Consider the following 27,071-nt stretch of genomic DNA (forward strand, 5'->3'; position numbering starts at 1 on the left):
ACAATAAAATCAGACAAAAGATTGCCAATTAATACTGTCAAGTACTAAGCATGATGTACTTAGGAACAACAAACATAGTTTGAAATGTCTATATGCGAATGCCAGGAGCCTAAGAAATAAGATGGGGGAGTTGGAATATATTGCACTAAATGAAAAATTAGATATAATAGGCATCTCTGAGACCTGGTGGAAGGAGGATAACCAGTGGGACACTGTCATACCGGGGTACAAATTATATCGTAGTGATAGGGTGAATCGGATTGGTGGAGGGGTAGCATTGTATATTAACGAGAGCCTTGGAATCACTGTGGATTGAAATTCCATGTGCAAAGGGGAAAAGGATAGTGATAGGAGTGTACTACCGTCCGCCTGGCCAGGACGAACAGACGGATGCGGAAATGTTAAAGGAAATCAGGGACGCAAACAAACTGGGCAACACAATAATAATGGGGGATTTCAATTACCCCCATATAGACTGGGTTAATGTAACATCTGTACACGCAAGGGACATAAGATTTCTTGATGAAATCAAGGACAGCTTCATGGAACAGCTAGTTCAGGAGCCGACAAGAGAAGGAAAAATACTAGACTTAGTCCTTAGTGGTGCTCATGATCTAGTGCAGGGGGTAACGATACGAGGGCCGCTTGATAACAGTGATCATAATATGATCGGTTTTGATATTGGCATTGAAGGAAGTGAAACTAGGAAATCAAGTACGCTAGCGTTTAACTATAGAAAAGGTGATTACGACAAAATGAGAAAAATGGTGAAAAAAAGACTGAAAGGAGCAGCTCGCAGAGTAAAAAACTTGCATCAGGCGTGGATGCTGTTTAAAAACACCATCCTGGAGGTTCAGGACAAATATATTCCACGTATTAGAAAAAAGGGAAAAAAGACTAAACGTCAGCCGGCGTGGCTAAACAGTAAGATAAAGGAAATCATTAGAGCCAAAAAACAATCCTTCAGAAAGTGGAGAAGAGAACCAACTGAAAGTAACAGGATAGATCATAAGGAATGCCAAGCCAAATGCAAAGCGGAGATAAGGAGGGCAAAAAAGGACTTTGAGAAGAAATTAGCGTTGGAAGCAAAATACATAGTAAAAATTTTTTTAGATACATTAAAAGCAGGAAACCGGCCAAAGAGTCGGTTGGGCCGCTGGACGAAAATGGTGTTAAAGGGGCGATCAAGGAGGACAAAGCCGTAGCGGAGAAATTAAATGAATTCTTTGCTTCGGTTTTCACCGAGGAGGTTTTGGGGGGGACACCGGTGCCGGAAAGAATATTTGAAGCGGGGGAGTCGGAGAAACTAAACAAATTCTCTGTAACCTTGGAGGATGTAATGGGTCAGTTCAGCAAGCTGAAGAGTAGTAAATCACCGGGACCTGATGGTATTCATCCCAGAGTATTAATAGAACTAAAAAATGAACTTGCGGAGCTACTGTTAGAAATATGCAATCTGTCCCTAAAATCGAGTGTCGTACCGGAAGACTGGAGGGTAGCCAATGTTACTCCGATTTTTAAGAAGGGTTCCAGAGGAGATCCGGGAAATTATAGACCGGTGAGTCTGACGTCGGTGCCGGGCAAGATGGTGGAGGCTATTATTAAGAATAAAATTGCAGAGCATATACAAAAACATGGACTGATGAGACAAAGTCAGCACGGATTTAGTGAAGGGAAGTCTTGCCTCACCAATCTAATGCATTTTTTTGAGGGGGTAAGCAAACATGTGGACAATGGGGAGCCGGTTGATATTGTATATCTGGATTTTCAGAAGGCGTTTGACAAAGTGCCGCACGAAAGACTCCTGAAGAAATTGCAGAGTCATGGAATCGGAGGTAGGGTATTATTATGGATTAAGAACTGGTTGAAAGATAGGAAGCAGAGAGTAGGATTGCGTGGCCAGTATTCTCAGTGGAGGAGGGTAGTTAGTGGGGTCCCGCAGGGGTCTGTGCTGGGTCCGTTGCTTTTTAATGTATTTATAAATGACCTAGAGATGGGAATAACTAGTGAGGTAATTAAATTCGCCGATGACACAAAATTATTCAGGGTCGTCAAGTCGCAGGAGGAATGTGAACGATTACAGGAGGACCTTGCGAGACTGGGAGAATGGGCGTGCAAGTGGCAGATGAAGTTCAATGTTGACAAGTGCAAAGTGATGCATGTGGGTAAGAGGAACCCGAATTATAGCTACGTCTTGCAAGGTTCCGCGTTAGGAGTTACGGATCAAGAAAGGGATCTGGGTGTCGTCGTCGATGATACGCTGAAACCTTCTGCTCAGTGTGCTGCTGCGGCTAGGAAAGCAAATAGAATGTTGGGTGTTATTAGGAAGGGTATGGAGTCCAGGTGTGCGGATGTTATAATGCCGTTGTATCGCTCCATGGTGCGACCGCACCTGGAGTATTGTGTTCAGTACTGGTCTCCGTATCTCAAAAAAGATATAGTAGAATTGGAAAAGGTACAGCGAAGGGCGACGAAAATGATAGTGGGGATGGGACGACTTTCCTATGAAGAGAGGCTGAGAAGGCTAGGGCTTTTCAGCTTGGAGAAGAGACGGCTGAGGGGAGATATGATAGAAGTGTATAAAATAATGAGTGGAATGGATCGGGTGGATGTGAAGCGACTGTTCACGCTATCCAAAAATAATAGGACTAGAGGGCATGAGTTGAAGCTACAGTGTGGTAAATTTAAAACGAATCGGAGAAAATTTTTCTTCACCCAACGTGTAATTAGACTCTGGAATTCGTTACCGGAGAACGTGGTACGGGCGGTTAGCTTGACGGAGTTTAAAAAGGGGTTAGATAGATTCCTAAAGGACAAGTCCATAGACCGCTATTAAATGGACTTGGAAAAATTCCGCATTTTTAGGTATAAATTGTCTGGAATGTTTTTACGTTTGGGGAGCGTGCCAGGTGCCCTTGACCTGGATTGGCCACTGTCGGTGACAGGATGCTGGGCTAGATGGACCTTTGGTCTTGCCCAGTATGGCACTACTTATGTACTTATGTACTTATATCCAAGTCTAGAAATGAAAGGGGGATTTGGGTATTTGGAATAGACCAGTAGAGACTGCTGCAGATCAGCTATAAGGAAATTCCAGCAAACTTGTGGAACTGATTAGATGTTAGCTTGTTAAAGGCAAATTCTAGTTTCTTCTGACGACGTAAAATTCAATTATTGCTGTCCCAAGAGAGAGATCTGAATGTGATAGAAGCACTTTCTGTAGTAATGTGTGCAGGGTTTACTAGGGCAGTATTCAGCAGTAAAAATAATCCTCTGAATAAGTTAATAAAATTATTTAACAAGAAGAAATTCTGTGTCTAAAAATGTCACACTCAAAGACTTGTTTACGCTTGATACAAGTTCCGGACTAGCAATGTGGACCTGTGTTACCCACATGTGAGAATATAAGGCCTGCCGTCCTCAGAGAATACCTGCTACAGGAAAGTATCTTCGCTATCCAGTGACATTTTTAGACACAGAATATCTTCTTGTTAAATAACTTTATTAACTTATTCAGAGGATTATTTTACTGCTGAATACTACCCTAGTAAACCCTGCACACATTACTACAGAAAGTGCTTCTATCACATTCAGATCTCTCTGTTGGGGCAGCAAGACTGACCTCAAGTGGACTACCAACGTAGCTATGGCTCTGACATTGTGAGCCCTGATATGACCCTCAAGTGTCAGCTCAGCCTGGGCATAAGTAAAAGAAATGCAATCTGCCAGCCAATTGGAATTGGTGCTTTCCCGATGGTGACCCCATCCGATTGTTATCAGAAGAAACAAAAGGTTGGGTGGACTGTCTGTAGGGCCTAGTCTGTTCCAAGTAAAAGGCCAGTGTTCACTTGCTGTTCAAAGTGTGCTATCACCAGGATGGGTATGAGGTCAGGGAAAGAATGTTGGCAAGACAATTGACTAGTTCAGATGGAACTCCAACACAACCTTAGATAGGAACTTAGGGCACATATGGAGGAGTTCTTTGTTATGATAGAACTTCATATAAGGTGCATCAGCCACAAAGGCATGAAGCTTACTGACCCTGCAAGCTGAAGTAACAGCCACCAAAATATGATCTTCCAGGTCAAGTACTTCAGATGACAGGAATCAAGTGACTTAAAAGGAACTTTTATCAGCTGGGTGAGAATGATGTTGAAGTCCCATGACACAGGTGCAGGTTTGACGAGGCTTTGTAAAGAGAAAACTTCTCATTAAGCAAACAACTAGAGGCTGTTCAGAGATGGGCTTACCCTCCACACGTTGGTGATAAGCACTAATTGCACTGAGGTGAAACCTTATGGAGTTGGTCTTGAGATCAGACTCGGAGAGATGCAGAAGAAATTCAAGCAGGGTCTATGCAGGGCAGGAAACAGGATCTAGGGCCTAGCCCTCACATCAAATGGCAAACCTCCTCCATTTGAAAGAATAACACCTCTTAGTGGAATCTTTCCTGGAAGACAGCAAGACTTTGGATACACCCTCAGGAAGATGCAAGGAAGCAATCAGTAGAGGCCATGTAACCTCAACGTCTGCTGGACTCAAGTGACAAGGGCAACAAGAACATCTGCCCATGCCACAGAGAGAAAAGCCTGAGCTGGCTGAATGTCTAGCAGGGCTCCATTAAACTCCAATCACTGGACAGGGAGCAGATGGCACTTGGGCTAGTTTAAAACGAACCCTAGTAGCTCTAGTCCTCCGCAAGGACTCCTGAGCACCATCCTGCAATGTGCTCTTCGCCAGCCAGTTGTTGAGATAGGGGTACACATGGACAACCAGTCTGTGTAGCAACACTGCGTTTACTGCAAGACACTTAGTGAAAACTTTGGGAGCCGACGCGAGACCAAAAGGCAACAAGCGATACGGGAAGTGATGTGTCCTCAGCTGAAATCGAAGATATTCCTATGAACTGAAAGTATTGGGATATGAGTATAAGCATCCTTTAAGTCCAGAGAGCATGGCCAATCGTTTTCCTGAAGAATAGGAAACAGGGTGCCCAGGGAAACCATCCTGAACTTTTATTTGACCAGAAATTTATTCAGGCCCCTTAGGTCTAGGATGGGACGCATCCCTCCTGTTTTCTTTTGCACAAGGAAGTACCTGGAATAGAATCTCTTCCCTTCTTCCCTGGTGGAATGGGTTTGACCACACAGGCCTTGAAAAGGGCAGAGAGTTCCTCTGCAAGTACTTGCTTGTGCTGAAAGCTGAACTGATATGCTTTCGGTGGGCACCTACGCCTCTGCAAGTAATAAGTATTCCTCTTCAATTTGCCAGAAAACCTCCAAGAGAAGGAGACAGGTGCAGAAGGTGCCCAGCAGGAGAGATAATCAATGGTATCAGTGTGTTTCTCGATGAGGTCAGTGACCTCCTCCACCTACTCTCCAAAAAGAGAGTAAGTGGCATCGGCCAACTTCTGCTGGACAGCTGGGTCCAAGTCAGAGATATGCAGCCATGAGAGACTGCATATCGCTACACTCTGGACAGAGATTCTAGAGGCCATATCAAAAGTGTCATAGGTGCCCCTTGCCAAGAACGTATGACATGCCTTTTGCTGCTTGTCCAGCTGGTGAACAGATTCAGCCTGCTCTGGTGGGACAGTGTCTGCCAAATCAGATATACTGCGCACCAAGGACCGCAAGTACAGGCTCGTGTAGAGCTGGTACAACTGGATACAGGAGATGATCATGGAAGCCTGATCTTCCACCCAAAAGAATCCAGGGTTCTAGCTTCTCTGCCAGGGGGCTCCAAAACACAGTCCCTAGAACTCCTGGCTCTTTTAAGCACAGATTCTACCACCATGGAATGATGAGACAACTGGGGCCTATCAAACCCATAGGAAAACTGAATCCAGTACATGGTGTCAGTCTTCTTGGGGAGGACAGGGACCGACAGCGGGGACTCACAGTTCTTCACTTCAACATCCCATAAGATCTCATGACGACGGACCATCACAGTTTCTCTAGGAGGAGGGTTTTAGTCCAGAATCTCAAACATCTTAGCCCTGGGATCGTCCTTCACTTCCAAAGGAATTGGGATGGCAGCCACAATCTTCTTCTTCACAAAAGAGGGGAAGGAAAGGCTCTCAGGTAAAGATGTCCTCTTTTCCTGTGGAGGGGAGGGATCAGATAGGATGCCATAGGACTCCTCCTCCGAGAAGTACTGTGGATCCTCTTTTGAGTCCCATGAGCGCTTTTCTCAGTATCAGCCAAGATCTCCTCATGGGAGGGCTGAGACCGAGCCCACCTCGACAAAGAGGTACCATGACCCAGAGAGAGGCGTTGAGATGTTGGCTCTGGCCTCGACTCCGGTGAAGCTTCCTCCACTGACGTCGAAGGTGTGCCAACATGGGTGGCAGTCAGCACCGAGACCACAAGTGACACTGGCATCGGAGACCTCACTGCAGACTTGTGGCCATGCAGCACTGAAGCAAGAGGCATGGCTGGTGCAAGTACCCCAGACGCTGTTGCACTCTGCAAGAACACTGCCATAAGCTCTAGGAGCAAGGCCTGGAGGTACTCATCGAGGGCTAACGTCGGTAAAGTTTAGGATGCCGGTGTAGAAGCAGGCTGATGAATCTGTGGGGTCAAAGCAGGTGCCTAGTCCTGGCTGTGTGGAGATCCACGCATCAGCACCTCCTGTATGGAGACTGCTTCATCTCTTGATTCTCACCAATGGGTACTCCTCCCTCCCAAACTGGCCCATCTAGAATCCACTAAGCACTCTACATTCTTTTTCCTGGGGCTTAAACTCTGGAATGGGTTACTTCCCTCAATATTATTATTATTTGTTACATTTGTATCGCACATTTTCCCACCTTTTTGCAGGCTCAATGTGGCTTACATATAACCATTAACGGTGTTAGCCAATTCTGGTCTGAACAAATACATAGTATGAATGAATACAAAGTGATATTGTGGTAGAATGAGGTACATGTATGGTAGGTACAATTGGGGAGGAACTTAGGGAGGGAAAGGGGGAAGAAGAGTCCGGTAATGTCTGTTAAGGACATTATGAACAGAACCATCCTTTAAGACAGTTAAGACAATACTGAAATCCTATTTTTTCACTCAAGCTGTTGGCCTTCAGCCCTAGAGAACATTTCTTTCAAATGCAGTACCGTGATTTTATTATGGTTTTTCGTGGTTTTTTAAAATTATTTTTAGATCTGTTTGCTCTTGATATACAGTGGTGGAAATAAGTATTTGATCCCTTGCTGATTTTGTAAGTTTGCCCACTGACAAAGACATGAGCAGCCCATAATTGAAGGGTAGGTTATTGGTAACAGTGAGAGATAGCACATCACAAATTAAATCCGGAAAATCACATTGTGGAAAGTATATGAATTTATTTGCATTCTGCAGAGGGAAATAAGTATTTGATCCCCCACCAACCAGTAAGAGATCTGGCCCCTACAGACCAGGTAGATGCTCCAAATCAACTCGTTACCTGCATGACAGACAGCTGTCGGCAATGGTCACCTGTATGAAAGACACCTGTCCACAGACTCAGTGAATCAGTCAGACTCTAACCTCTACAAAATGGCCAAGAGCAAGGAGCTGTCTAAGGATGTCAGGGACAAGATCATACACCTGCACAAGGCTGGAATGGGCTACAAAACCATCAGTAAGACGCTGGGCGAGAAGGAGACAACTGTTGGTGCCATAGTAAGAAAATGGAAGAAGTACAAAATGACTGTCAATCGACAAAGATCTGGGGCTCCACGCAAAATCTCACCTCGTGGGGTATCCTTGATCATGAGGAAGGTTAGAAATCAGCCTACAACTACAAGGGGGGAACTTGTCAATGATCTCAAGGCAGCTGGGACCACTGTCACCACGAAAACCATTGGTAACACATTACGACATAACGGATTGCAATCCTGCAGTGCCCGCAAGGTCCCCCTGCTCCGGAAGGCACATGTGACGGCCCGTCTGAAGTTTGCCAGTGAACACCTGGATGATGCCGAGAGTGATTGGGAGAAGGTGCTGTGGTCAGATGAGACAAAAATTGAGCTCTTTGGCATGAACTCAACTCGCCGTGTTTGGAGGAAGAGAAATGCTGCCTATGACCCAAAGAACACCGTCCCCACTGTCAAGCATGGAGGTGGAAATGTTATGTTTTGGGGGTGTTTCTCTGCTAAGGGCACAGGACTACTTCACCGCATCAATGGGAGAATGGATGGGGCCATGTACCGTACAATTCTGAGTGACAACCTCCTTCCCTCCGCCAGGGCCTTAAAAATGGGTCGTGGCTGGGTCTTCCAGCACGACAATGACCCAAAACATACAGCCAAGGCAACAAAGGAGTGGCTCAGGAAGAAGCACATTAGGGTCATGGAGTGGCCTAGCCAGTCACCAGACCTTAATCCCATTGAAAACTTATGGAGGGAGCTGAAGCTGCGAGTTGCCAAGCGACAGCCCAGAACTCTTAATGATTTAGAGATGATCTGCAAAGAGGAGTGGACCAAAATTCCTCCTGACATGTGTGCAAACCTCATCATCAACTACAGAAGACGTCTGACCGCTGTGCTTGCCAACAAGGGTTTTGCCACCAAGTATTAGGTCTTGTTTGCCAGAGGGATTAAATACTTATTTCCCTCTGCAGAATTCAAATAAATTCATATACTTTCCACAATGTGATTTTCCGGATTTAATTTGTGATGTGCTATCTCTCACTGTTACCAATAACCTACCCTTCAATTATGGGCTGCTCATGTCTTTGTCAGTGGGCAAACTTACAAAATCAGCAAGGGATCAAATACTTATTTCCACCACTGTACATGTTGCTTTCCTATTGCATTACAGAGTTCTTTTCTATTTCTGTGTTTTCTATTGTTGTTTTTTGTAAACCACTCTGACCTTCTTATCAACTCTAATAAACATAAACAAGATTCTATTGTATAATACTAGCATATGTCAGTATTGGTGTGCCCTCTTATACCAAGTCAATGGCTGGTGTAAGCTGGCACACCTAAGTGCACCAAGTGTCGCACAAATTTACTGTCTTCTATAAACTACATATGTAATTGGGAGACACGCCCATGCTCTGCCCACATGTACCCCCCCCCCCTTTGCTGTTAGGTGCTATGGTACTTAGACGCTACCTCACAGAATAGCACCTAGTGCACATAGGTGCCTGTCAATTAAAGGCAGCTTGATGTGCCAAGGGGCTCGTACCTCTAGGACAACAACAAAAAAAGAATAAAAACAATTTCACCATATAAGAAATAGGGAAAATCTAAAAAAGAATGCTGGTGAATTTTAGGAAAATACAGGAAACTCTCATGACATAACAATGTTCAAAAACGTGGCGGAAAAGACCTCATAAAGACCGATACAGGTAATACTGAGGCATAGATTTTAAGTAGCCACTTAACACTGTACTCAGTCAAAAAGTAATCATAGGTCTGAAAAACCTCCACATACTTCTTAATAACTTTAATGATGTCAAAAAATCTTTTAAAAAATGTCAAAATTTCAAACATCTTGGCTTGTAATCCAATGTTGGGATGTTCTCCAGTTCTGTTCAATATATTGAGAACAGAACTGATGAACAGCACAAGCAATTCTACGGCTGGATCTCCAGAAGAAGCCGTTTGCGAAACGCGTCCCTGTCAGGACCTCAGCCAATTCAAGGGGGGAACAGACACAACGTGTAGTGAGAGTAAAGATCCTCGCCGCTTGAAGATCGGATTGGATCCTCCCCAACATTGGATTACAAGCCGAGATGTTTATAGTGCTGTGAAGTTTTCACGCAGTCAAAAGTAACACTGCAGTGCGACTAAAGTTAAGTGTGTTTTTTACTTTGATACACTGTGTTCATTTGGTGGATATTATTGAACAGATCTGAAATTTTGACATTTTTGAAAAGATTTTTTGACATTATTAAAGTTATTAAAAGTATGTGGAGGCTTTTCAGACCTATGATTATTTTTTGACTGAGTACAGTGTTAAGTGGCTACTTAAAATCTATGCCTCAGTATCGTCTGTAACGGTCTTTATGAGGTCTTTTCCTGCACATTTTTGAACATTGTTATGTCATGAGAGTTTTCTGTATTTCCCTAAAATTCACTATTATTCATTTTTAGATTTTCCCTGTTTCTTTTTTAGATTGTACTTCTAGGAGCCAGTTTGTTGAACCGTCCTGTAAATGCAATGCCTTTATTTAAACATTAGCTTGATTAATGCAAGTTTCAAAAGCTAATCCCAGTAGTGCACAGAAACAAGAAAGAAAGAAAGAAAGAAATTAAGGGAGGGACAGGATGAAAGTTTAAGAGGACAGTTCTATAAGGAAGTGGACCTGAAGGAGGAAATGAAGGGGGACAGAAAAGGGTGTGAGAGGGTCAATAGAGAACAAAGGGAGAGCATATGGGGATATGAGAGTGTGGGAGAGTGAGAAGTGATTGGTGAAGATGACATTAAAAGGTGCATCATACTCTTGTCGAATGTGTTCTCGGCAGGGGACAGTATTCCTCATACAGGTGCCACTGAGCGGGTCTACATCCTCTACAATGACGAACGGAGCCTCCTCTAGAGTCACGATGCTCAGGTGATCTTCGCCATACTCTTCCGAATCTGGATAAAGGTCATCAGGTGGCCAGACAAAATGCTTCATCTGTACATTTCTATCCTTGTACTTCCCCACCTTAGAGAGAAAAAAAAAAAAAAAAGAAACAGAAGACATCACTAATACAGCTTTTTACCGACCTTGGATGCATAACAGTTTATGGATACCAAATAAAACTAAGAAATGGGTGAACATAAAAAATGTTGAAATTAGCAGATCTCTCCAGAAACATTCACTGGATCTTTTCTGTGGTTGTGAGGGGATTTTAAGGGTGATGCTCACCCTTAAGAATAGTCCCACAAATAGCCTGAGCCACCTTAAGATCACTGGTCCGTCCTGAGAAGAAGTGAGCTGGGAGGAGTAAAGTCAGAACCAGGAAGTATAAATGGCAGGGCCAGACTGAGGTTAAGGAGACCCAGGGAGAGAAGAGTTGAAGCCCCAGCATATGCTGCTGCAGCGCCTATGTAAAGATCGTGACCCTGCTGAGGTAAGTCACTTTTGCTTCTTAATTGAGACCTACAAGCCTTGCTTTGAGGTCTGGCCGGAGCCAGACCTGGAACTCAGAAAAAAATCAAGAGCTTACAGGCTGCGTTTGGGACGTGGCATCCCCAGCAGCTACAGACTGTGCTTTGGGCCTGCCAGCCAGAGCCTACTTAAGATTGTGTTACTACCATAGAGGTTTTCCCACCATATGTTCCTAGGCCTGTGACGTAACAGGCCTCAGGATTCTGTTAAATAAACACATGTTTTGCTTATACCCTTTTGACCAGCTGTGTCATTTCACCGGCCCACCCACAACCCTTGCTCGAGGTATCATAGGGTTATTTGATTCCTTTGTAAACTGACAGGTTAAATTTTGATTTGCAGAAACTGATGCATAAGTACAACAGAGCATAGTGTAAATCAAAACTGCCCTACTGGCCTTCCTTATATTTTCCCTGAACCCAACCGTGCATACCTGCGTACAGAACCGCTTGCATACATAAATGACCTTTTATTAAATAGCAATTGGCATATAAGTATGTACATGTCATGTCTAATATATTCTTTGAAAAAATAGAATAGGATAACACCTTTTTTTTGTCCTTGCACTGGCTTCCAGTCAAAGACAGAATATTGTTTAAGTTGGGCTGATTTTCAAGATTTTAAATGACCTAATTCCTCAATGTATGGGTGATCTGTCACATTTAAAATACACACCGGCGCCGTCGGCAGTCTGCTCTCTGCTCCCCCTGCGCCCTCAACTGCTCATATGTAGGCCATTAATTTGTCAAATCTATAATGTCAGGAATAGAATGGCGTTATCATTTCCGAGTCCTAGAGGAGTTACTTCAAAGAAAATGTATCTTTATTTTCATTTCAAGCTGCCAGCTTGTGGTCTGTTCCTCCAAATTTCTTAAAATTGGTGTCCAGTATTAATATTTTCAAAACAGTGTTAAAAACAATTTTGTATCGTAAATATAGTCTGGCTAGGTGTATTGTTTATAATGCAGATATACAATTCTTTGTTCTATCCTACATCTTTGGTTTGTTATCTGCTGAGAACTGCTTGTCGGCTTTGGCGGGCTATAAATGAAATAACAGTAACTGTTCTTATACGTGTAGATAATAAATCTCCTTACATATGGAAAATATGCATTAGGATTTACACCAGCCATCAAGCTGACGGTGTATGTGCCTACATGTAAACACGTTCTTTTGTATCTACTTACTTGACTTATAAAAGAGATGTATACTTGGTGCATAAAAATGTACAATAACTAGGTGTAACTTTATAAAATGTCCCTCTACAGGGCAGTTCTAAAATGAGCCGCCTCGTTTTAGGCAACAGGAATACACACGTAACCCCATGGTTAAGGTGGTCTGGGCAGCTACCTAGACTTTGCCCAGGATAGCTGGACACAAAGGGTACTCACTATTATTTATGGGTTGGGACCAGGATTTCCCTAGGAGGCCAAGCAAGCTCTGTATCAGACTTCACATGTTATATAATCATGGAAACTACACCAGTTCTTTTGCTGGAACCAGAACCTTTCAGCTTCCAACTTCTCAAAACAGATGGCCAACTATATACAGTAGCTTTTCTCCTCTCTTCTAGTTGTACAAAAAAACAAACAAAACAGATTCTTCTTATTTTCCTCTTTACTGAAGCCTAATCACCAGGTAGGTGACAGCTTGGCTTGTACAGTTCTTTACAAATGATGGTGTAGTTAAGCAGATGTTACCTGTTATTAAGAGTTCATTAGTTGGTAACACTTACAGGCTCCTTGGTATCTAAAAGATAGACACCGAGGCTCTGCAGTGAAAATCTTATCAGATGTTACAGTAATTTTCTCCTCCTGCCTGCTCTGGTTAGAATTTGAAGGATGCCTGGATGTAACAGCAGCTACTCTGAATTAATTGTCTCTTGTTTTCTATAGACTACACAGGGGTAGGAAGGTTCCCCATACCTCCCCACTAAAACAAGCCAGCAATCGGATTTTGGGGTCTTTTACTTGTACCTTGGTCCTTGAATCCTTGTTCCTTTAGCAAATGCCTATGAAGTGCCAACTGTTGGGGGTACAGCAGGCTGATTCTGCATTCAGGTTACTGCATTGGGCTGGACAGGAGGGATCTCCCTATTAGCATGGGTCAAAGGTGGGAGATGGAACCCAAGACAACTTTGAAGGGCAAGCAGAAGGCTTAAAATACTTTATTGCTGCCACCAGGTCCATGTGCCTATTAACATAAACCCTCCTATTTTCCCCCAGTTTCCAGAGGCTTCTACACTACTCTCCTTAGATCAATACCCCTCTGGAAACTTCTAGTGGGAGTATGTGATTTCCTGATGGGTGCCAGGAAACATCAAGTCATAGAAAGGCTGCAACATAAAACTGACTCCAAGCTGTCTACCTGCTGAGCGATAGAAGCCTAGAGATGAGTGCTGAAATAAAATGCAGGCAGCCTCTTCTTATTGGCTGTTAGGGCTGCATAGGCCAGTAATGGAAGCACTAACTTTTGATGAACTCATAAACTGTGCATAGTATAGAGAATTCAAGACAGCACAAACTGCTGTTGAAATTCTCATCAATATATAGAATACTACGGCTTATGTGGAACTTGCAAATGCAAATAATCTCTTACAGAATACCAACTAGGGATGGGCACCCAAAACATTTCTTGTTTATGTGTTTTTATTGTTGTTTTTGTCAAATGAATGTCGTTACAGTGTGCACTTTTCTTAAAGAGGGTGCACTATTTGCACATCGTACACACTCTTTCCTGAGAAGGGTGTTGTACAGGGGTATCAAAGTTGTTGGTGAGGCCCCACCTGGAGTATTGTATTCATTTTTGGAGGCTGTATCTTGCTAAAGATGTAAGAAGACTTGAAGCGTTCCAGAGGAAGGTGACAAAAATTATAAGGGGATTGTGTCAAAAGACATATGTGAAGAGACTGGAAGACCTGAATATGTATACCCTAGAGGAGAGGAGGGACAGAGGAGATATGATACAGACATTTAAATACTTGAAAGGTATTAATATAGAAACAAATATTTTCCAGAGAAGGAAAAATGGTAAACCTGGAGGACATGAATTGAGGTTACAGGGTTGTAGACTGAGGAGTAATGTCAGAAAATTATTTTTCACAGAGAGTGTGGTTGATGCCTTGAATGCCCTCCCAAGGGAGGAGGTGGTGGAGAGCAAATCTGTGGTGGAATTCAAAATGGCATGGGATGAACACAAAGGATCTCTAATTAGAAAATGAATGGTATAAAACCAAAACTTAAAGGTTTGCATATATGTCTAAATGTCAAGTGGTGCTTAGATGGCAACTCTGCCTGTATCAACTGAGGCCAGTGCTGGGCTGGCTTGTATGGTCTGAGTTCTGCATATAGCAATCCGGTTTAGGATGGCCTGTAAAGAGCATCGACGGAAACTCCAGTAATTTGGAACACGAGGACAGTGCCGGGCAGACTTTTATGGTCTGTGTCCCACAAATGACAAGACAAATTCAGATAGGCTGGAGTGGGCTTTGACAGCAAGTCCAGTAGTTGGAACTTAAGGACAGAGTTGGGTGAACTTCTATGATCTGTGTCCCAGAAACACCAAAGAAAGACAATAATCAAGCATATAATATCACATTCATTGTTGATTTAATCTTGAACTGAGAATGAATGTGACTGTTGGGCAGACTGGATGGACCATTCAGGTCTTTATCTGCCGTCACTTACTATGTTACTATGTAAGGACAGTTTTTAAAAGTGTTATTTTAATCTATGAAAAACTTTTTTGCAGTCCCCCAGAAACTCTGTATGAGTTTGCTTGATGGGTTAGTACTTACTGTATTTCCCTTAGGCACAGACATTTATTTTTGCACGTTACACAACAAATGTTGAGTGATGCACAATATCTCGTTTCTAGGCTACAAGAGGATGACAAATAATATCAGATAGGATGATCAGAGAAGGTGATACTGCTAGTTCTAGATATCCTGTTACAAAGGATTCTTTTGTACAACATAAATATTGTGGTACAATAAAAAGAAAGAGGAAATGGAAGGGAGCAAAACAAGAGAGTCATTTGCAAGGAGAATGTAGAGGAATGAAATGCACAAATAAAGAATTGCTCAGACTTTCAAGGTAATAACATACACAAGAGTATTGGTTAATGGAATTTCATTTGTACTTTCTAGAAAGTGAATTATTTTGATTTGAATGTATTTCATTCTACTAGAACAATGGTCTTCTAAAAGAATATGGGATTATTTCATCACATGATAATGAACAGAGTCAGATAGAGAGCACATATTTGTTTAGAGATAGGAATCAGGATTGAAGCTTAGGAGATCATTCCTTCTTGATTAATACATACAGGGGTGTAGCCAGACAACAGATTTTGGGTGGGCCTAGGCAAGAATTGGGTGGGCACCAAGTGTTCCCCCCCCCCCCCCCCCCCCCCCCCAAATCTCAGCTGGCGGGAAAATGCTTCTTTCCACCTTGGAAGCAGGAATGCACTGAAAACTGAGCATGCACAGGTGCCGGTGTCATGGAGAGTAGCGTTTTTGTTACCATCAGGGGGAAATCTTCAGCTGGTGGATCTTGGGATTCCCACCAGTTACCACTAAACGTGCTACTTTTGAGTGGGCCTGAGCCATAAATGGGTAGGCCCTGGCCCACCCAAGCCCACCTATGGCTACACCACTGAATACATGTGAAGAAATCACTATGAGGGACATTTTAGAACAAGTCAACTAGATTAAGAAGGCACCAATTTTTAGCCTGTTTCCTAAAGACCTATAGACACCTATGGGGCTCATTTTCAAAACAAACAAAAAAAAGATCCAAAAATCATCATAAAGCAGAAGGATGTTTTCTCTCAAAAACATCCAAGTTGCCATTTTCAACACCTCAATTTTAGACATTCTGCTCCACAGTTCATCCAAATTTCAAGGGGCATGTTTTGGACGGCCCCAAAGACTGACTTTTTCTGCAATAATGGAATAAAATGAAAACATCTAGGGCCAAAATTAAGACATTTTTGGCTAGATTTGTTTCAATCATGATTAAGTGACCAAAAGGTGCCCTGAATGACTAATATAAGGGGATTATGGTGAGATGTGTACCTGGGACCTTTTATGTAAAGTACACTACAGTGCCCCCTAGGCTGCCCCATTACTCTGCTGGGATGTCTGTGTGATCAGTCTACTAAAAATGATGGCCCCCAGAGATCCCAATGGCTGGTTTTGGACGTTTTTCTCTTGGATGTTTTATTTTCCAAAATGGTCCCAAAAGAAAAATGCACTGAGCACAAAAGACCTAGGCCAAAGACAATTTTTGAACCGAGAAGATAGAGTTGTTTTTCAGGTTCTAAAATGGGTACGTTCCCCACTTGATTTTTGGACATTTCTAGCAAAATGTACAAAATCGGACATGGATACATTTTAGGCCTAAACCAGAGGAAAATGCATCTAGAGCCACAGATATTTACTCTAGCTTAAGAGATGGGGTATGTGTGCACATGCAAATGAGAGACCTTGCACACTTTGTGGTTCTGCTCCCCTCCCCCCCCCAAAAAAAAGAAGGCTTAGATGGATGTGGTATAAATACACATTTTAGTCACCATTCACACTTTTTACGAGTGTAACCCATGGGGTAATTTTAAGATCCATTTTACATGTGAAAAAACCAGTATATAGAATTAACTCCAAGGTACCCACAAACGGAACTAATCACACCATCTCTGAACACACAGGTTAGAAGGGAAAAAATAACCTATAACATTGCATCTGAGGATCCCCCTTCTTATGTGGGAGGCAATTTTATACTAAGATACTTATACAGGAAGTCCACAATGGTACCTATTTACAGCCTATGTTATAAAGGCAACACAGACCACCAAAACCAGCCCCAACAGTGCACAAATGCCCATGCAAAAAAATAATCCTGCTCAAAAAAAATAAGGTGTTAAAAGGGGTCTGTGTACTCAACATGTATATTCATGCTTTTTACAAAAAAACAAAACAAAAATTATTGGATATGTTAGTCTTGTTCAAAAGCGAAGAGATGCACAGTTGTTAGACCTCGCTACCAAGTTGCAGTATTGGCGAACAAAGCATATTTCCCCTTTGAGTGTACAAGAATATGAAGAGCTGCGTTGCGTGAGTGGTGACAGAGATTCCTTCCTGAACCAAAAATATAATCCCCCATTTAAAAAGCCATGCAGTAATGCTGACACAGCTCATTCACTTTCAATGGGCTGTGTTGGCATTACTGCACCAGCAGCCGCTACCATGGCTTTGTAAAAAAAAAAGGGGGGGGGGGCGATAAATTATATAAGTGGGGGAATAAAACTGGAAAGATTTGGCTAATCTTGTCAGACCGGCTAAAGTCCGGAAAAGCGTTACCAAGCTTCGGGTTAATGGTGCTGTGGTACAGGATCCGACCTCCGTAGCTCAGGCCTTCTTGGGTTTTTATAAACAACTTTATGGTAGAGGTCCTATGGATATTCTACAGCAGTATCAGTTTTTTGGAGATATATAACTAACCTCTCATGAGGCTACTCTTCTGGGATGTCCTATTGCTGTTGGAGAGATCAGACAGGCTTATTCATTGCCTAAAAATGGCTAAGGTCCCAAGGCCAGATGGCTTTGGTGGCAAATTTTATAAATTTATGGCAGATCTTGTAGCAGAATCCTTGTGTACCATGTATTAGGATTTTTTTTCACCACTGGCACTAAGGAGCTATATCAAAATAAGACCCATTTAGTACTCCTTCCCAAGCCAGGCACAGATCTAGAACAGGTAGGCTTTTATCGTCCCATTTCCTTAATCAATCAAGATCTAAAACTGCTGACCTCTGTCTTGGCATCCAGGCTGAATACGGTTTTCCCTAAACTGGTACATGCAGATCAAACTGGTTTCGTGCTTGGGTGTTATGCCTCTACTAACATTGTGTGAGGTTTGTTAGCCCTTATGGTGCGGGATGGTATTAGGGCAGGGGTGGCACTGGTCAGCCTGGATGCCAAAAAGCTTTTGACAGGGCAACTGGCAATATATGCAGTGGTTTTTGGGTCGGTAGGGGTTGGGAGAGGATTTTCTGCATTGGATCCGTGTTTTTTATGCAGCCCCAGAGGCCCAGCTTTGTCTGAATGGAGCACTTACTGCCTTTTGTTCCCCTTACTTTTTGTACTCACCCTGGAACCCTTGGCTATTAAAATTTGTGGCTCTGCTGTTGCTTCAGGTATCTGTCTGAGAACCACAGACCAAAAAATATAACTTTTTGTTGATGATATATTGCTGTTTGGAGGGATCTGTTTACAGTGTTGCCTAAGTCTCAAGATTAATTATGATAAATTGGAGTTCCTGAGTTGTGGCCCTGCTGGAGCTAATTTCTTAGATTCATTTTTAATTTACTACTTTGTAGCTTGATTGCATACCCCCTAGCACTTGTCAAATCCAAAACTGCGAGGTCAGTCCATGTTGCTCACTTCTACAAGCAGGAGGATAACTCTATATCTGTCTTGCTAAATAATGGTTAATGGACCAGATGGCTAGAAATCTATCCAAATGTTTTCTAAACTCAGCTATATTACAAGCCTTGACCATATTTTTCTGGCTGTATTCCCAATTATGCATACAGTGAAATACCTGCATATCTCTGGGGCCATTAAGGCCAAATATTTTGCTCTTTATATATAAGAACTGTATTATAAATCTCAGTATGAAAGGGTGGATTATGCTCTTCTGCATGCAAATCTTTTCCTGGGCCGTTGGAATAAAATCAGTATATTTGCAATGAGAATCGAAACCAATTCAGAAATAGAACAATAGTAATCCAGAGATACAGTATAACTGACATTTTTCCTTTTCAATTTGAAGAGTAAAATTTGTTCTTTGTTCAACTGAACACCAATAACAAAAAGTGAAAATTGATTATTAAAAAAAAGTACTTCCTGATATCTGCTAATGTGCAGACAGCAAAAGGATAGCCTAAGTGGGGGAAGGAGGGAGGGCATACAAAGACAACATGATTGATATATAAATTACCAGTCATTAATTAAGAGAATCCCTGCTGGACAGTTTTTGAGCCTTTGGCAAAACTGTTGAAGGGAGAGAGAATTCAGAGAGGAGTAAGAACATGATCACAAGCAGTCTTAGTGTGAAGACATATTACAGCAGCCAGAAAAACCACATAACACATGAGGAAGTTTAATTTCTTACAGCCATCTGTAAAATCACCAAAGGTTAAAGATTCTCAAATTAAGATTCATTTAACAAGGCACAAAAAAAAAATCAGAGTACTTATTAAAAAGCATTGGCATGCATTCTTTCTTTGACTTCGCTCATGCCTTTTCAGTGATAGCTCAAGGCAAATTACGATGAGGTACAGTAAGTATTCCCCTGACACCAGAGACCCTCCAAGTTAAAGGCTAAGTTTACTGAAGTGCATTATCGGGTTAGCATGTGCTAAAACAATTAAAGTGTGTTAATAGTAAATAGGTCCCATTGTATAAAATGGAACCTGAAGACAAATAATGCCCATCAATCCAGCAATAGCATACAGTAAATCTAGCCCTAAAACAATGAAGGGTGAAGTGACTTACCCAAGATCACAAGAAGCATCAGTAGAAGTGGGATATGAATCCTAGCTTCTGTGGGTTCTAACTAGGAGGCTACTCCACTCCCATGCTAAAAGGAAGTTACTGTATTGAAGTTTTTGGAGGAGAGCAGAAACGTTTGGTGCTAAATAGTATTTTATCTACGTAAAACTACTACTACTTACAATATGTGTAATGCTTCTGGATGTAGGTAGTGCAGTATAGATACATAAATGAGAAACAACCCTACACAATGGAGCTTACAACCTAGCTGAGATACATGGAGGGAGGGGTATTTTTGAAAGAACGTTGAAGCCAGAATTTGGACATACTGCTCATAATGTCACAAAAAACCCGTCCATCTCACAGCCATTTTCAAACAGTAAAAATGTTGTGAGTTTCTGTTTGAAAATATGTAAGAAGGATGTTGTGCTGAAACCATCCAAAATGAACAGCCATTTTCCAAAACGAAACATCCAAAATATAAATGCCAAACAACTGGCTAAAAACGTCTGCCTGGCATCATTTCTACAAAAATGATGACACAGATGTCCCTGCAGAGTGGAGGTCTAGCCTAGGGGTCAATGCAGTGTACTTTAAACAATGGAGCCGAGGTACCATAGGCGCTGACTCCGTGGGTGCTGTGGGTGCTTGAGCACCCCCAATATTTCACCCACTGGAAGTTCCCTTCGCCAGCCCAGAATTTTAAAAGTCCCTCCCTCCCTCCCTCCCTTTGAGTTCCGGGCCCCCTCCCTCCGAATTTTAAAAGCCATCTTACCTCGTCGGGGTTACGGCGGCAGTAGCAATGAAAAGTGTGCAGGCTCGGCACTTCAGCCTTCCCTTCTCTCAACTCTGGTCCCACCCCTGCAGAAACAGGAAATGAGGGCAGGACCAGAGCTGAGAGAGAGAGAAGGGAAGGCTGAAGCACCGAGCCTGCACGCTTTTCACTGCTGCTGCCGCTGTAACCCCAACGAGGTAAGATGACTTTTAAAATTTGGAGGGAGGGGGCCCGGAACTTGAAGGGAGAGAGGAGGGACAGCCCTGGAACTTGGAGGGACCCTGGAACTTGGAGAGAGGGAGGGAGAACCTGGGAGAGGGGGCAGGGAGACCCTGGAACTCAGAGAAAGGGTGGAAGACCCTGGAACTCAAAGGGAGGGAAGGAGGGAAAGGAGAGAGAGAGGGGAGGGAGGGAGGGAGGCCTGGAACTGGGAGGGAGGGAGAGAGGGAGGGGGGCTGGAACTGGGAGGGAGGGAAGAGGGGCCTGGAACTCAGAGGGAGGGGGAGGGGGAAAGGTGGGAGAGAGGGGGGAATACACCACCTGTAAAAAAAAAAAATTTCAGCACCTCCAATCATTTTGAAAAGTTGGCTCCAATGCCAGGTACAAATCCCATTTTAACTCCATTATATATTATTATGAACCCTCCAGAAACAGATTAAAAACCTACTACACCACTACAATAGCCATCATGGTTGCAGGTGTCTTATAAATTCAGGTACAGTAGGAATTTCTATGTTTCAGGACAGCGCACACATTTGTACAGAAATAAAAGAGTATACAGGTTTTTCTACCTTTGATCTGCCACAGGGAGGTGGAAAAGTGCCAAGAGAGCAGCTGGGAAAGGGAAGGAAGAACTGATAGAGGGGCAGAGGAAAGGTAGGGAGAGCTAAAGGTGAGGCAGAGAACTGAGGTAGTAGAACAGGAGATGATAGAGGGGCTGTGAGAGCAATGAGGAGCTGAGAGAAGGGCAGAGGAAGGGAAGGAACGGCTAAGAGGGGGCAGAACACCTGTGAAAGGGGTGACAGAGATGCTGGCACAACAGCTGAGAAAGAGGAGCTGGGGGGGGGGGGCTAGTTATAAAAGGGAGAACTGACTATGAGATATAATACTGATGTGAGGGTCTGAGGTGAAAGAAAGACTCCTGGCTGATACTGGAGGAAAAGAACTGAGGGGTAACCCATAGAGAAGAGGCTGATAAGGGAGAGAGAGAAGAAGAGGCATAGGTTGCAAGACTTGGGTTGTAAGATGGAGAAGGAGCTGATGGAAATGCAAGCTGTGCTATAAAGAAAAGCAGATGAAGACTAGGAGAGGAATGGTGTGGGACAGAGAGAAGATAGGCTAAGACAAGGAGCTAAGAGAAGAGAGAGGATCATGGTGATGGGAAGAAGCACTAAGGGGAGGAGAAAGGGATGGGAGAGGCAGAAGAGGTGTGTCTAGGAGGAGGTGAAAGATGGTAATAAGTTGTGGAGAGACAGCCTGCATATGAAACAGATAGGTATATGCATGGAAGAAAAAAGGCAATGCTTTATGTTCTTAATGTTAAAGAAATTAAAAGATGGAAGGAAAGAGGAACCAGAGACAAAATGAAGAGAAAGCCTAGAACAAGCAAAGAAAAAGGATAGATTTAAATTACAAATATTTATCAGCTGCCCCCAGTTAGCACTGGCTAAGAGACAGAATTTTATAGGGCTGGGAAATTGTGAGCACGACATAATTTGTAGAAAAAAGGAAATGGCATTGTAGAGCCAGAGGATGGGGTAGGCAAGGGACAGGAGCAAATAGGGGCTGGATTGCCTGTTCTCTGCTTTGTTTTACTTTCACCTCCTCCCTACCTCTTCTGAAAAGAGGTGGCAGAACTGTGTCTCTTGGCTGTACCCCTAGAAATTAAACCGTGGTTGAGGGAGAGGGGTAGCTGGTTGTAAATAAGGTATTTTACTGGAAGAATGGGCTGAAGGGATGGGAGGGGAGGAGAGAGTGTAATGGTGTGTAATATGAACTAAAAATCTCCCTGCTGTGCCTTGGCAACTCTGATACTGAGAAGGACTATGGGCAGGGATGGAATTGAGAAGGAATGGAGAGTAACATTGTTCCCCTTCCTCACAAAAATAAAAAGATATCCCACAGGAGGCAGAAGTGGTGGGCCTAGTGAGTGCACTGAGTTGTGTGAGTCCAAGGATGTGGCACAGTGTCAGCAGCAGTAAAAAGAAGTGACAGGTGACCATAGGTTGAGTTTGGAGGAAGGGAGCAAGAAAGGGGTGCTCCTTGGCTTCCCTCCTTGGCAGGGGCGTAGCCAGACACCCAATTTTGGGTGGGCCTGGGCCCCAAGATGGGTGGGCAGAAGAACCACGCCTCATCCCACAGATGATGTGGTCTCTCCTCTCACCTGCATGCCATATGGTCTCTCAAATATCCTCCCTTTCCCACATACCTTTAAAATAGCAGATTTTCACCGGCAACGGGCAGCAACTAATACACACTGCTGATGTTGGCTCCTGATGCAAGGGTCGCCAGGGTCGCTTTACTCATACTACCCCTCTCCTCAAGACCTCACTGGCTCCCTATCCGTTTTCGCATCCTATTCAAACTTCTTCTACTAACCTATAATGTACTCACTCTGCTGCTCCCCAGTATCTCTCCACACTCGTCCTTCCCTACACCCCTTCCCGTGCACTCCGCTCCATGGATAAATCCTTCTATCTGTTCCCTTCTCCACTACTGCCAACTCCAGACTTCGCGCCTTCTGTCTCGCTGCACCCTACGCCTGGAATAAACTTCCTGAGCCCCTACGTCTTGCCCCATCCTTGGCCACCTTTAAATCTAGACTGAAAGCCCACCTCTTTAACATTGCTTTTGACTCGTAACCACTTGTAACCACTCGCCTCCACCTACCCTCCTCTCTTCCTTCCCGTTCACATTAATTGATTTGATTTGCTTACTTTATTTATTTTTTGTCTATTAGATTGTAAGCTCTTTGAGCAGGGACTGTCTTTCTTCTATGTTTGTGCAGCGCTGCGTATGCCTTGTAGCACTATAGAAATGCTAAATAGTAGTAGTAGTACTTCCACTTAGGCTGTGGGGCCGGTGCGAGCAGTATGCATCAGTCACTGCTCACTGTAGGCGAAGATCTGCTATTTACAAGGTATGCAGGAGGGACAGTTGTTGTGAGTTTTCGGCTGGTGGGGCTTGGGGATCCCTGCCAGCCACATTATAGCTATGCTGGTACTGGGTGGGCCTGAGCCCAAAGTGGGTGGGCCTGGGCCCACCCAAGCCACCCTTGGCTACGCCACTGCTCCTTGGTTACTGCTGCTGGAGATACACCTATACCATGCTTTCTCTGGAGGGAAAAATCAACCTTTTGTTGTTGTTTTTAAAGTCAGAATATGACAAAAAGAAAAGCTATATGGAACAATCTGTATTCTTTTCTTCTTCTTTTCTTCCTATCAGACAATTTAAAAATACCAATTGTATCCTGTTTTTATACACTACAGAAAGTTTCCCTTGGATTTCCATGACCAATGAAAGTTATCCCTCAGTGGATGGCAGTCCTTGCCTTTTAAATGATGCTTTGATTTAACCTTATGTTTTCTTAACATTCAGACTCTCTCTTTTATTCTAACTAATGCTTGTTTTACTTTCATACATAATATTGTTACTTGTCATATGCCACTCAAATTCTACATGCAGGAATGTGTCACTGTTTAATCCCTTTGTTTTAGCTTCGACTTCACCCCCCCCCCCCCCTCTTCACTGTTGCTAAATAAAGTTTTCACCATTTTTTCTCTAAGTAATTTCTCCTGCTAAGACACCCAACTTGTCTTCTTCAAAAGGTAATTTTGTTTCTCTTTAGAACTTGTTTCTCTCTGATCGGCCATTCCGATGAAAGCAATCTCCTGTTTTTTAATGAGCTCTCAGAAACTCACCAGTGCAGCTATATTCTCGCTGCCTCCATGGCACAAGAACAATCTACTCTTTTAAAAAAGAATGCAATCAGTCAATAGAGTCCAACAGCTAAGATATCACAAATGCATTCTAAAAATGGAAATGAGAACGCAGACCATCAGTGTTATACAGTATTAATAGTCAAGACCTTGCTGCACTGTGTAACATCTATGGAGAAGTAGAAGCAGTGCATTTTTTTCTAGCAAAATAAGTGCCGGTACTCAAATGCTGGGCCACCCTTCACGGGTGGTGTGATCATTGAGAGACCCACCCCACAGTAGCCAGGCCCCCTGCAACCTATGACAAGGCAGAATTGTTGTGTAGAGCCTGAGCTCTTTCATTAAAACTTGAGGACCACGGGTCAATGTTAGCAGGCAATGGAAAAGGTGCCGGTACTCAGCACCCCCAAGTACCCCCTCAAAAAAAGCCCTGAATAGAAGAGTAGCCTAGTGGTTTTAGTAGACAACTGGGAAGCCAGGGTTCATAGCCAGCTGCGATCTTGGCCGGTCAGGCACTTATCTGGTTATGTACTTAACTGGTCATGTTAAAAAACGGTCAAGCTAGAGTTCATAAGAAAAAATTATAAATGTGAACCAGGACATTATATAATCTGAAAAAAATTGCATATTTAAACATCTTAATAAATATATAATAAAAATTCTATAAAATAATATGAACTAATAAACTGACTAAATAAATAGTCTTCAATAAACTAGCGTGAGGGCATCCAGTGAACAAATACAACAGAATAAATATGGACACTACAACTGAACACACTGCAAATAAAATGGAAAGAGAGTGTAGGTGTTGAAAACATTGTATACTCTTACAAAAATATGATTAAGCTCTGACTCAGAATTAAGGCCATGTGGTGACAAAAGACCTCATGTGGAAATGCACCTTTGTTCTTCTCTCAGAAGAAGTTGTCTATGTCCATTTTTAATTCAATAACATATGTATGTGTTTCCACATATCATTTATTAATATTTTACAATGTATGTTATTTTAAATATGTTCACATTTATTCATTGATATTTATTTTGTTTTGTGTAATTTTGATTGTAACCCCTGAGGCAGGAGGCTGCATCTTCCAAAACACGGCCCATTTTGGGTCTACATCCTGGTGCTTTTATTAAAGAACTTTTAAGACTCATCTCCCTGGTTGGTCATCATTTATGTCATCCTCTACTTTCCTTTGGTTCCTGTTAGAACAAGGGCCTGCAGAATTTACACATTGATCAAACAAAGATAGAGACGCCAGTGCAGAGCTGCTGTGCCCAGTCTGGAGGCCATTTTGTAACATAGGTGCTAACATTTATGTACATGTTACATGTGTAAATGTTTAGAATTCTAGCATATGTGCATGAATGTGCACATACACACCAATATTCTGTCTAAGCACTGTTCTGTAAATATGCACATATCCTGGTTGGTGCTTACATTTGCAAGGGGGTGTACCATAGGCACATATGAAGGACTCCTAGTTACGCAAATGGGGGGAATTCTATACATAGCGTTGAAAGTTAGAGCTGAGCTCCTATTTTACAATGGGCACCCTACCTTTATAGATTACTGGCGTAGCACTCAGGTGAAGCCTAACTTTGGTGCCGGACTTAGGCCTACAGATGTAAGGCTGGAGCCCAAAGCTAGGTGCGGATCGTCACTCTTCCATAACTTTGGCCCTAGCTTTTTGGGAGCACCCATGACCTGCCTATGCCCCTCCCATGGCCACATCTTCTTTTGGGTTATGCGCGGGAAAAGTTAGGCGCCAAATTATAGAATAGCATGCAGCGGAGATCTGTGCACAATTTCAATCAAACACTGGCACCCGTTAAGGGTCCGATTTTATATATGACACCTAAAATTAATGCATGCTAGGCAATTGCGCCTAAATGAATTCTAAATACCACACGTACATCTATGCACTGTATTTACAATACACATAGGCGTAGTTCATACGACTGAATTTACACACGTCTATTTACGCCAAGGAAAAGCTGGTGTAAATCTCTGCACATAGATTTACGTGCACTGGCCCATATTTTATAACAGCGCGTGTAGATTTTGGAACGCCCCCAAAAAATGCCCATTTCCACACCCCTAAGCATGCCCCCTTTTGCCTATGCACATTAGAATTTAGGCACAGTACATTACAGAATACGTTTAGCAATGTACATGTGTAAATTATAATTTCTGCCAATTAGTGCTCATTATTGCTTGTTAAGAGCTGTAACAGCACTTAGCTTGTTAAAACAATCTACGAGCATAGTTATAAAATACGCCTAGATTTACACACGGAACTCTAGGCGCACTATATAGAATCTGGGGGGGGGGGGGTGCCCAATCGGTGCCCATTTCCTTATTAAGTTGCGTGCGTATCCTAAGATCCTTGTGCAAATTCTGACACCCATCTTTGGGTGACCTATGTAGAATCCAGGGATAATTTCTAGAATACTGTAAGCTCTGCATGTATCTTTGGTACTTATTGTAGCTTCTGAGCATTTACACCAGCTCTATGGTTGGCATAAGTGCTGGCACCTAAATGCTACATGAATATAAAGCTGGCTATATTAGCATTTTCTCACATGGACCAAATTGCCAGAGGAGCTCCACATGGAGGTATATGCATTTTAGGAATAACTTGACAGGGTACTTGACAGGCTATTTGTTTCCTCCAGAAGGCAGCTAAGGTTTTATTAATACTATGTTTAATGG

General features: G+C 42.9%; 1 protein-coding gene across 1 annotated transcript in view; it reads right to left on the reverse strand.

Moving 5' to 3' along the window:
• Positions 1 to 27,071, reverse strand: part of GRIN2B (glutamate ionotropic receptor NMDA type subunit 2B) — an 854,212-nt gene that overhangs the window by 92,870 nt on the left and 734,271 nt on the right. Inside the window, exon 4 of the mRNA XM_030207195.1 lies at positions 10,433 to 10,641. Coding sequence (XP_030063055.1) covers positions 10,433 to 10,641 — 209 coding nt within the window. The remainder of the gene's footprint in view (positions 1 to 10,432; positions 10,642 to 27,071) is intronic.

This window comes from Microcaecilia unicolor, chromosome 1 (assembly GCF_901765095.1).
Source record: "Microcaecilia unicolor chromosome 1, aMicUni1.1, whole genome shotgun sequence".
NCBI classification, from domain to species: Eukaryota; Metazoa; Chordata; class Amphibia; order Gymnophiona; family Siphonopidae; genus Microcaecilia; species Microcaecilia unicolor.